Source organism: Mastomys coucha, unplaced genomic scaffold (genome assembly GCF_008632895.1).
Source record: "Mastomys coucha isolate ucsf_1 unplaced genomic scaffold, UCSF_Mcou_1 pScaffold15, whole genome shotgun sequence".
NCBI classification, from domain to species: Eukaryota; Metazoa; Chordata; class Mammalia; order Rodentia; family Muridae; genus Mastomys; species Mastomys coucha.
The window spans coordinates 39,624,208-39,635,072 of NW_022196897.1; the positions used below are offsets into that span (position 1 = coordinate 39,624,208).

General features: G+C 40.8%; 1 protein-coding gene across 35 annotated transcripts in view; it reads right to left on the minus strand.

The window, feature by feature from the left end:
- Nucleotides 1–10,865, minus strand: part of Neb (nebulin) — a 195,210-nt gene that overhangs the window by 158,417 nt on the left and 25,928 nt on the right. For all 35 annotated transcript variants that reach the window (XM_031370219.1, XM_031370217.1, XM_031370252.1 and 32 more), the window contains exons 14-27: nt 9,829–9,933; nt 9,627–9,734; nt 9,418–9,522; nt 8,895–8,993; nt 7,796–7,900; nt 6,537–6,644; nt 6,347–6,460; nt 5,077–5,178; nt 4,873–4,980; nt 4,677–4,781; nt 3,506–3,604; nt 2,239–2,343; nt 1,579–1,686; nt 1,389–1,502 (exon numbers count right to left, since the gene is read on the minus strand). In XM_031370219.1, the coding sequence (XP_031226079.1) occupies nt 1,389–1,502; nt 1,579–1,686; nt 2,239–2,343; nt 3,506–3,604; nt 4,677–4,781; nt 4,873–4,980; nt 5,077–5,178; nt 6,347–6,460; nt 6,537–6,644; nt 7,796–7,900; nt 8,895–8,993; nt 9,418–9,522; nt 9,627–9,734; nt 9,829–9,933 (1,485 nt within the window). The remainder of the gene's footprint in view (nt 1–1,388; nt 1,503–1,578; nt 1,687–2,238; nt 2,344–3,505; nt 3,605–4,676; nt 4,782–4,872; nt 4,981–5,076; nt 5,179–6,346; nt 6,461–6,536; nt 6,645–7,795; nt 7,901–8,894; nt 8,994–9,417; nt 9,523–9,626; nt 9,735–9,828; nt 9,934–10,865) is intronic.

Below are 10,865 nucleotides of genomic sequence, written 5' to 3' on the forward strand. Positions count from 1 at the left end.
GAAGGCATAAGGAATGGTGGACAGGCAGAGCATGCACATGAACACTGTGAAAAGCTCACAATAGTGCTTTAAAAAGCACACATAGATCAATGTACGTGCACATGGCTAAAACAAGCAAATGATACCCACATCTTCCTTCTTTACCATGGAAACAAGTATTTGCAAGCTACACAGAACACTGTAACCACTTTTAAAATCTCTTCTAAGCAGTATGTACCTTAGTTGGAAATAGCAGATTTTTTTTTGCCTCTATCATTAGGCAATCCATAAATCCATGAAATTAGGGAAATATGTATGATAAAAAAATGGACTACAAAGGTTATTTATATTTTTAAAATTATGCTTTTAAAGAGGCCTATCATCAGGGGCTGGCGAGATGGCTCAGCGGGTAAGAGCACTGACTGCTCTTCCAAAGGTCCTGAGTTCGGATCCCAGGAACCACATGGTGGCTCACAACCATCCGTAATGAGATCTGACACCCTCTTCTGGTGCATCTGAAGGCAGCGAGTGGGGCAGAACGAGCAGGGCAGAGCGAGTGGGGCAGAGTGAGCGGGGCCTGAGCAAGCAGGCCGGAGAGAGCAGGCCATCCTGACTTCAACTCCCAGCAGCCACATGATGGCTCACAGCCATCTGTACAGCTACAGTGTACTCATACACATAAAGTAAATAAATAAATCTTTAAAAAATAAAAGGCCTATCATCAGTGGGATGTTTTTTCTTAGATAGAGGTTACTATCAATTATTAAAATCAATAGAAAGCATTGACAGCCATACTTGATTTTATGTTGGAACTCATTAGTTTTTTTCTAATGACAGCTTTAAAATCAATTTAAAAGCTTTTTCTAAATTAGATTAAAACATCTAATGATCTTTTCTAAAGGTTTTTGAGAACAAAAAACTGATGCTCTGTTAAATATTAATGCAGACACTGAGCTACCAACAGGCAGCATACACCAGGTGATATGAGGCCCCAAACACATATACAGTAGAGAACTGCTGGGTCTGGACTCAGTCAAAGAAGACACACCTAACCCTCAAGAGACCTGAGACCCCAGGGAGTGGAGAGGTCTGGTAGGGTGAGGGTGGGGCGTGGGAACATCTTCGTGGGGACATGGGGAGGAGGTATGGGATGTGGAACAGAGGCTGGACCGGGAGAGGGATAAAGTCTGGATTGTAAAAACAGGATTAAATAAAAAAAATACAAGAAAATATTAATGCAGAGTCTTCCAAGTGGATTAGGTGTCAATTCCATCAGTAATTTCTTTCCTCAAATGTGAGACGTGTAAGAGCCAGTGTACACTCTACCTCTAAAGCTCTCATCAAGTTCTTATGAATTTTAACTGGCACATGGCCAGTTAAACCATCCTTAAAATAGGGCAGACACTCACGTCGCTCTGGTTCTTGGCAGTCTTCAGGGAGTGCAGCATCTTGGGGTCATCATTGATGCTGAGGGCACCGATCATCTTGCCTTTGCTCTTTTCATAATCCTTCTTGTACATCACCTGCAAGGACACCACACATGCTAACTGCTCAGCAGGGGCATCCCAAACCAGCAGTCCAGCCCAGGGCTACACTCACATCACTGGCATTCTTGCTGTTGGCTTTGGCTGCCAGCAGTGGGATGGCATCCACCTTGATGTCGAACTTCTTAGCTTTGCTCTTCTCCCAGTCATGCTTGTAGACATTCTGGGAAAGTTTCACAAAAGAAATCATTTTTTTTTTAAAAGTCTTTGAAAACAGGTTAATCTAGTGATCATTAAAAAAAATTGAAAGCTTGTATCTGTAAAGTTATTTCATTTATGGAGTAATTTACTAACCAAATGGTAGTCTAACTATTAATTCTATTACATAGTTTCTTCTTCTATACCACTAAAAGTATAAACAGCATGCTCTGCTTTAATTCTTTAAAAGCCTTCTAACGACTCTTATACATATCACGAAAATTATACTATAGACAGTGACCTATAAAAGGTAAAATGAGATATTTACATGGAAGACATCTCAAAAAACTCTAGAGCTTATCATAGGGCTAAATGAAAAAATGCTTCTGATAATAACAGAGGTCCTGGAAATGATATCTGCTAATGAAGTAGGTCCCCAGGGTATGTGTGGCTTAAATCCTCACTTCCACTCATAACCATCTCCGGAGCTCACTGAGTTGAGTCTAGCTCTATGTCTTCAGGCAGACGCACACTTTCTCTCTTCCCACAGGAGGCGAGCATGTGGCCTCTTACTTACATCACTCAGGTTATAAGCATTGACTCTGTGCTGGATGAACTCCGGCGCATCTGCGGGCACGCTGCACTTGAATTTCTCCCCTTCGTGCTTTGCTTTGTAATTCAGCTGAAAGAGTGCGGGGGGGGGGGGGGGGGGGGGCAGGGAGGGAGAATCTGTGTTACCGTGGACTGACTAAGTGCTCCAATTTCACTTAATCCCTTAAAGTCACCATTGGTGCTACTTAAGAGGAGCCACCCCTCAGAGCTGATAGGCTCACAAGAACTCCGCCCTCGTGGTCTGATTGGCCAATAGAAATGGCTTCATTATAAAAATTAGCACTGAGGTGGGCTTGATCTCTGGCCCCCTAAGCAATTCCTGTGAAATACAATGATTCAACAAGAGCCCAGAACTGGCACTAAGCCCTTAGACTTCCTAACCTTTGGATCTATGAATTAAGTAATCTCTATTCTTTTTGAGGGGTGAAGAGACAGTTTTAGAGACAGTCTTAGATAGACAGCCTTACCAGGTAGCCCAGGTTGTCCTAAAACTCAAGATCCCCCTTCTTCAGCCTCCTTCAGCTCAGGTTTCAGTCAAGGGCAATTATATCTGGTAAAGTTCTATTCTTTATAAATTACTCAGCCCCAGGGTGGTTTGTTTGTTTGTTTGTTTGTTTTTCAGCACACAAAATGGTCATGAGTGCACAGATGTACTGTGGCAAGTGTGGAGGTCAGAGGACAACTCTGGGGAGTCAGTTCTCTACTTCCAACATGTGTAAGGAGATTAGGGATCAAAGGCTCAGGCATTCAGACTTAGTGGTAAGCATCTCTCCCCCACCGAGCCATCTAGACAGCCCCCATAGTTTAACTCTCGTTTGTTTCCAGATTGCTGCCTGGAGTCTCACTTTGTTATAAATATGCCTTCTCTTTCTTTAAAGTCTGACTTCACCAGAACAGGAGTGCTTCCCCTTTTTCCTATTAAATAGATGTCTTTGTTGTTACTGTTCTATTATATGGCACAAAGGTCTAGCATTCATGGGACACATTTTAATAAGTAAGGCAATCCTATGAAAAATCAATGAGTTATTTAAAAATATCAGTTACTGCATTGCTGTCTAACAATCTGAAGGAGGGGGGCTATACATCAAGCTAGCAGCTACATTTGCATCGGATTAATCAAAATCTGAAACATGACATTAAGGGCATGACAGATAGATGACACTTGAAGACACTGAGATTTTTCAGGAAGCCACACCCAGGTCACCCCCTCACACAGAAGTCAGGACACTTACATCACTGAGCTGTTTGGTGTTGAGCTGGGCTTGCAATAGCACAGGAGTGTCGGTGACTGCTGTGAATCTTGTCTTATCAGGGTGCACTTTGTAGGTGTGCTGGAAGAGAAGAGAGTCTCTGCTGACATTTCACACTGTACTCTTCTATTCCTGTTCATTCCTCACCAATGCAGGGGAACTTTGCATATAAAACTTTGCTTTCTTTAGTCCTGAAGAATGGATCCAAAGCTACTTCCTTCTGTTTTCTATTGCTCTTTCTCTTCTTACATCTCCCCTCCCCAGTGTTGTATTGTAGATGTGTTGCTTTTATTTTAAACTAAAACACAATTACATTATTTCCTTCCATTTCTCCCCCACCTCTACTCCTTCTTCCTCGTCCCCTTCCTGTTTTTTTTTTCTATACTTTATATTAGCCAAAAGACCAAGAAATCATTGAGGTTTCTGTTTCACCTAAGCTACCCAGTAAATCTTTCTAGTTTACTTGTGTTTAGTCTGGGCTGTACGTTGAGTTATAAGTTCTGTCCATTCCATCCTCCGTCATCTTTACACTATCCTCCTCCTCCCTGGTATATCCCGGTCATGTCTCCTCTGTTCCTCTTTCTCTTGAGACTGTTCTTTCTGTTTCTCTACCCCTGATCTTGGCATAGCAGAACAGTCCTGCCTCAGATCACTCTGGACCTCCAGTCTCCTCACATTACCCTGGTCTAACTTTGTCTCACCCCCTTATATTAGATGTTATTGCTCTTCCTCCTGAGTGTTCCTTATTCATTGCCTGTCTCTCCCACTCCCATTGAACTTCTGGTAGAGCAGATCACCTTGTCCTCTAGTTCCCTGCACCGAGGACAGTGTCAGGCTCATGCTAGCCCTGGTGTCATTTTGTTGAACAATGAACATCCTGATTATGACAAACTTGGATAGTCTCCTTTTGCGCTGAATTTATAGCTATACAAACTACTGAAAATAGACAAAAAACCTGAAAGAATTTCATAACCAATAGATATCTTTCTAGAAATTTTTGTGTTCCCAAATCCAACCCCATTAAAAAAAATTAAATTAAAAAAAAAAAACCCATCCTGACAACTAGGTGACAACATTTAAACTCCTGTTAAATACCACTAGATGTCAGAAGCATCCTACACCCAATCTGAAGAACTCAGGGCAGCTGGCTTACATCTTTACACTGGTCCAACTTCTTGATAGCTTCGTATTCTTGGGTTATCGTCTGAGGGAAATAGCATTTCCCTTTATCTTCTTCATATTCTGCTTTGTAACTCTTCTGAAATGGCACAAGAACAAAACCAACTCAGGATGGCTGTTGCTCCCAAACAATGTCACTGTGAGGCCAGAGGAACTGGATCCAAACTTACATCACTGTTTTGAGCAGACACTTTCATGCAGTGTGTATGATACGGGTCTTCAAAGCTGCCTACGTAGTGTCCCAAAATATTCTTTACATATGAATCTTTATACTTAGCCTAACGAAGAAAAAACACACATACTTTGAGTCAATAGCGACTTTTCAATGGGCAGGAAAGCCTTCTCACCCAAGAGGTTGCCATGGCTTTTCAAACCTCACTGAAGTTCTTCAGAAGGGTGTCAAGTTGATACTTAGGGGTCTCACAGTAATTCATACTCTTGGCCTTTGTCTTCTCATAGTTTTCTCTGTATAGTCTCTGTCAAAGCAAAGGAAACAAGAAAGAAAAATATATCTCACACACTAACAGTCATCTATGCCATTGCCAGACTCAAACAATGAGATGGAACTATTATGGTTTCTTCTACCCGCTTCCCACCATGCGGAAAGGATACTCTTGAAGCACATGTCTTGGATGGTGTCACCTGCTAATAACAGCAAGTGTTCATATTACCTATCCCAGTATTTCTCAGATTGAAAAAGATAGTGCATGTCTGCCTTGAAATAAAAACTATCCCATTTATGTGTGCTTGAAGAATGTGGATTGCTTAAAAATGTGAGGTAAAATAAGGCCTAAGGGGGCTGGAGAGATGGCTAAAGCAGTTAAGAACACTGGCTGCTCTTCCAGAGGTCCTGAGTTCAATTCCCAGCAACCACATGGTGGCTCACAACCATCTGTAATGGGATCCAATACCCTCCTCTGGTGTGTCTAAAGATAGTGACAGTGTACTCGTAATAAATAAATAAATAAATAAATAAATAAATAAATAAATAAATAAGACCTAAGGCCTAAGAAGGGTCCAAGGACTCAAGCAGTCCCACAAAATCCTCCAGCTCAGCATATGATACACACACTTCTGATACCCCTAGAAGTTGCTTTTCACCATCAACCTTTTAGCAGCTACCCATGAATTACAGTTTTAAGGTTTGGAGTCCTTCAACGGGTACATCTGTCATATTTTGCTTCACATCCTCTCTTTTATAAAATTCTTAAACTGAAGTGTCTTGCTTCTGTGTTTCTGCTTCTTCCGGTTTTCTACTCTGTCTCTCAGCTGATCTCACTTCCTGTTTTTTGTTTTCTGCATGTCTTTGCAAACACCTCAGCTCAGGGCACTGAGTGAGCAAGTACACACCCACTCTGATACTAGGAGCACTGTGTATACTAACATTAGGCCACTTCTGAGAAATAAAGAAAACAGTGTTTTTATTATTTGTATCCTCCTTATGGAACAAAGGCCTAGAGGAGATTAAAGACACAGTCCTCCAAGAGAAGTACATCACTAACAGTGAATCTCTGCTATGGCCTCTTCACATTTAGTTTGCCATGCAAATGTGAGATTTGAGTGTCGGTTGACATGCAACCCAAGGGTATATTAATTAGTAGGGAACCCTACACCAAAACAAAGTGGCTTGTGAAAGCTACTTACATCACTCTGGTTCTTGGCGGTCTTCAGGGAGTGCAGCATCTTGGGGTCATCATTGATGCTGAGGGCACCGATCATCTTGCCTTTGCTCTTTTCATAATCCTTCTTGTACATCACCTGCAAGGACACCACACATGCTAACTGCTGAGCAGGAGCATCCCAAACCAGCAGCCCAGCCCAGGGCTACACTCACATCACTGGCATTCTTGCTGTTGGCTTTGGCTGCCAGCAGTGGGATGGCATCCACCTTGATGTCGAACTTCTTAGCTTTGCTCTTCTCCCAGTCTTGTTTGTAGACATTCTGGGAAAGGAATTAGTAAAAGTAAAATGTCTGTTGTCACATTTAGAGACCAAGGCTAACTATTTATGTATTTATTTATTTATTTATTTATTTATTTATTTATTTATGTTTTATGAGACAGGGTTTCACTGTATGGTCTTGGCTGTCCTGGAACTCACTCTATAGAGCAACCAGCCTGGCCTTGAACTCAGAGATACAACTGCCTCCCCACCCCACCCCACCCTGTGCTGGGATTAAAGACATGCACCACCACCATGCAGCTATCACTTTATTCTTTACGGAAGTTAAAGTCATCCTGCTCATTGTCTGGAAAACTGTGCATGCTTGAGATGATTCTCTTCAAGCTGGAGCTTGTAAGTGTCTTGTTCTCCATCAGAATATTTCATTAAATTAGCTCAGTTCCTAAGATCTCACTAATATCTGAGTCCTGAACCAAACAGCAGTGAGCGGTGCACACATTCTGCAGTTAGCCTACTCTCTGTGGTTTCAGGAATCACTTCCATTTCCCCTGTAAATCTACTCAGAGGTCATTTCAGAAAGCATCCTATTGCCCTCCAAGGCTGGATAATTGAAGTACTTGTTTTGGGAATTGAAGAAGTTAAGACACACTCTTCTCCCGAGGGTCATTTAACTTTTCTATAAAATTAAATTTGGAAAATGAAAGCTGGCAATGGATCCATGTCCTTCTGCCCTTTACATCTTCCTTCTGTGCTATCATTAGCATAAGACTTCTTACAGGTAGAAATAAGTCTAATTTGTATAAAAAGGGACACTGTAGGCCTGGGGAATAAAGGAATATTTCTTAAAAAAAATTATATTCTAAGAAAATTGAATTACAGTATAGGATACATAACAATGCTAATAGATCTACCATTAAGATTTAAAACACAATATGCATGCAGGGTGGTATTTTAGAGCTGGTTAGAATATATTGATTATCTAACAACTGAATGAAGTTCCTTGCAAGATGACTACAAAGAGGCAGCAGGGATTTACAAGGCAAGTTTAAAGTCATTTTGGTAGAAAGGTTAGAAACATACAATTGTTAAGGGTTCTTGCCATTTTTAACACTGAAGTAGCCATTGAATTACAATGAAGCAACTGAAAACCAGGGGCACAGCTCTCTGTGGCGCAGTACATAAGGTACTTACATCACTTAGGTTATAGGCGTTCACTCTGTGCTGAATAAAGGCAGGAGCATCCGGAGGTATATGACACTTGAATTTCTCACTTTCGTGTTTGGCTTTGTAATTTAGCTACAAAGTGGGAAGCAGGGAATGGGGTAGAGAGAGGACCATTAAGATCGGAAGAAAAAGATTTACCAAATACAAAACCTTCTTCAGACATGTTGAAAAATAGCTGGCCAAGATCACAAGAATGACAGCTTAGGAAGATTGCACTGTTGAATCTGTGTACTGGACTCTTGTCATATCACCATGTTTATCACAGTCACCATGTTCATCGCCATGGCAGGTGACATTCATTCACATTCCTCTCCGTGCCTCTCACAAGTGGCCCCTTAATGAAAGCGCTGTCCTGGCCTCCTCTTCATTGTTGATGTTGCTTCACTGGGGATCTCCTCATACATGTCACCTTGCATATATCATGCTTACTGATACTGCAGTTGAAACTGTGATTTCTGGCCATAAATACATTGAGGCCATTTAAAACTTATCTCTAGGCTTCCATTTTCTAGAAAGTTATCTGGCAGAGAGAAATCTGCATGTTAAACATCTGATCTGTGTACCACACTGGCATATTCTGAACACATCTCCTGTTGGGTTGATTTTTAGAACATCTACAAATTACGTAAGAGAAAAAGAGGCATAGCAAGATTAAGTTGCTTGACAACTGTTGTCACAAGAACAGTTTTGTCTAAACCTAGAATTCCTGTTCTTTTTAATATTTTAAGCTATGATGGTTTCCTTGAATCAACAACTTTATGAAGCTTATCTACTTGAAAAGAGTCCATCTCACCAGATAGGAAAATATTTTAAGTGATTAGAGACATATGAAGAAGTTATTAGAGATATATAAACTAAAATGTAAGGTTTTCTAATAAGTGAAATAAAATGAGAAGTTGGATTTTTATAGACTAAGAATGTAGTGGGAAAGCATTTGCCCACATGAACAAAGCTTGGGGTTTGATCCCAGAATGGCAAAATGGAACAAATTGAATTTCTGTATGGATTTATGAAATGTCTTCTCAACCCCCTGTAACTGGTCCCCTAAATGCTTAGAAGAACTTACATCACTCAGCTGTTTGGAATTGACCTGGGCTTGCACCAGAACAGGAGAGTCTGTAACTTGAGTGAACTTTGTTTTATCTGGGTGGACTTTGTAGGCGTGCTGTGATGAAACAAAGGGATTTGAGTTAGTAGTGTCTGTGAAGTCCACGGTGGTCTTTGAGCTAGGAAAAAAAAAAAACCTATCCCACCCCCACTCCAAAAATCTGTGGTTAATCAAACATTTCTTGGTTTTGTTTTTAGCTGGATTGCAGTTCATTTGAATGATGCTCTTCTGTGAACATGAGGAGAACACCCATTTCTTCAGATTCCTAAGATTCTTACAATGAGCTAGAATTAGCTCATGGGACCCAGGATCCCAGCAGGAATAGAAATATATCTTCTACAAAATAGGTGCTGGTTCTTAAGTGTCTCTTGGCCTCTAGATGCTACAAAGGACAGCAACATCTGGGTCAATATCCTTGAGATGGGAAGGAGGGATGTGTGGGAGGAGGGATGACTGTCACAGGTTCAATCTGTGAACATACATCTTTACACTGGTCCAGTTTCTTGATTGCTTCATATTCCTGGGTAATAGTCTGGGGGAAGAAGCCTTTGCCTCTGTCCTCTTCATACTCAGCTTTGTAGTTTTTCTACGAAGGGGAAAGCAATCAGATGTAAGGATGCAATCTTTATTTTATGCCTTCAGCCTATAGTGTCTTACTCAGAGTATGAGAACAATAGTCATAGGACTTACATCACTATTTTGGGCTGTAACTTTCATACAGTGTGTGTGATACGGATCTTCAAAGCTGCCCACGTAGTGTCCCAAGATATTCTTTAGGTAGGAATCTTTATATTTAGTCTGAAAGACAAGATGTTCTCCATTTATTAGCTGATCTGCCCCTTATTAACTATGAGAGCCTTTAAACAGGTTGAGCAACCGTTTAACCACTTACATCACTACTGAAGTTCTGTAGCACTGTGTCGAGCTGAAACTTGGGGGTCTCACAGTAATTGATGCTCTTTGCTTTGGTCTTTTCATAGTTTTCCTTGTATAGTTTCTGCCAAAGGGAGGGGATAAGCAGTTAAAATAGATCCTGTCCCTCCCACGCTGATTATAAACTCATTTTCCAACACCAAACAAAAGAAGAAGAAAAGATACCACCTGCCAATTATCTTAGAACCTGACAATCAAATACAGGGTGATGTGGTATTATTAGCAATGATTGTCAAACCAGATTTTTTACATTTTCAAAAACTTAAGAATCCAACATACTACCTCTAGCTGAGACTTGATGGCAGGGCTGTGCCTCTGAGCTGCTGCCCCCCTCTCTCCCCCCCTCTTTCCCTTCCTCCCTTCTCCCCTCCCTCCCCCTCCTCTCTCTCTCACCAACTGTGACCCGTGTACACAGAAGCCCTGATAATATCAGTCTATAGCCTTGTTATTTTCAAGTAAACATTCATGAAAAGGTAATTTGAAAAATGTACATAATTAACCTTAAAAAAAAAGACCCTCATGAAAATCTGAAGCATGGATCATCACTAACTCCCCTTGACTGCTAGCATTTATTTAGCCTTAAAATAACAAAAATCAATCAATTATTGGCTTTAAGTACATGGCTGAGAAAGCTGCTATTATCACCTTCTCATGTTGGATTTTCAAAGTTTCAATAATCCTATTCTTTTATAATACATTTATATTCCTGTTTCTAGTAACATGAGTAGATTTGAATCTGAGATAGTTGGTTTTATAAACATGCCCTTCATTTGGAAGGCAGAAGTAGTTCATATTGAGATCACAGCAGAGCGATTTGGAAAGATGGATTAACACCCTATTCCTTGGCTTCCTACCCACCCAGCCATATGCACACACTCCCTATCATGCTAACTTAACTCAAGGGCAGAGAGATGGTAACTAACCTACTCAGAGAGCTATGTAAAATCTTTGAATCTTGGAAAAAGCTTTGTATAATCTGTCCATGACAAAAAAAAA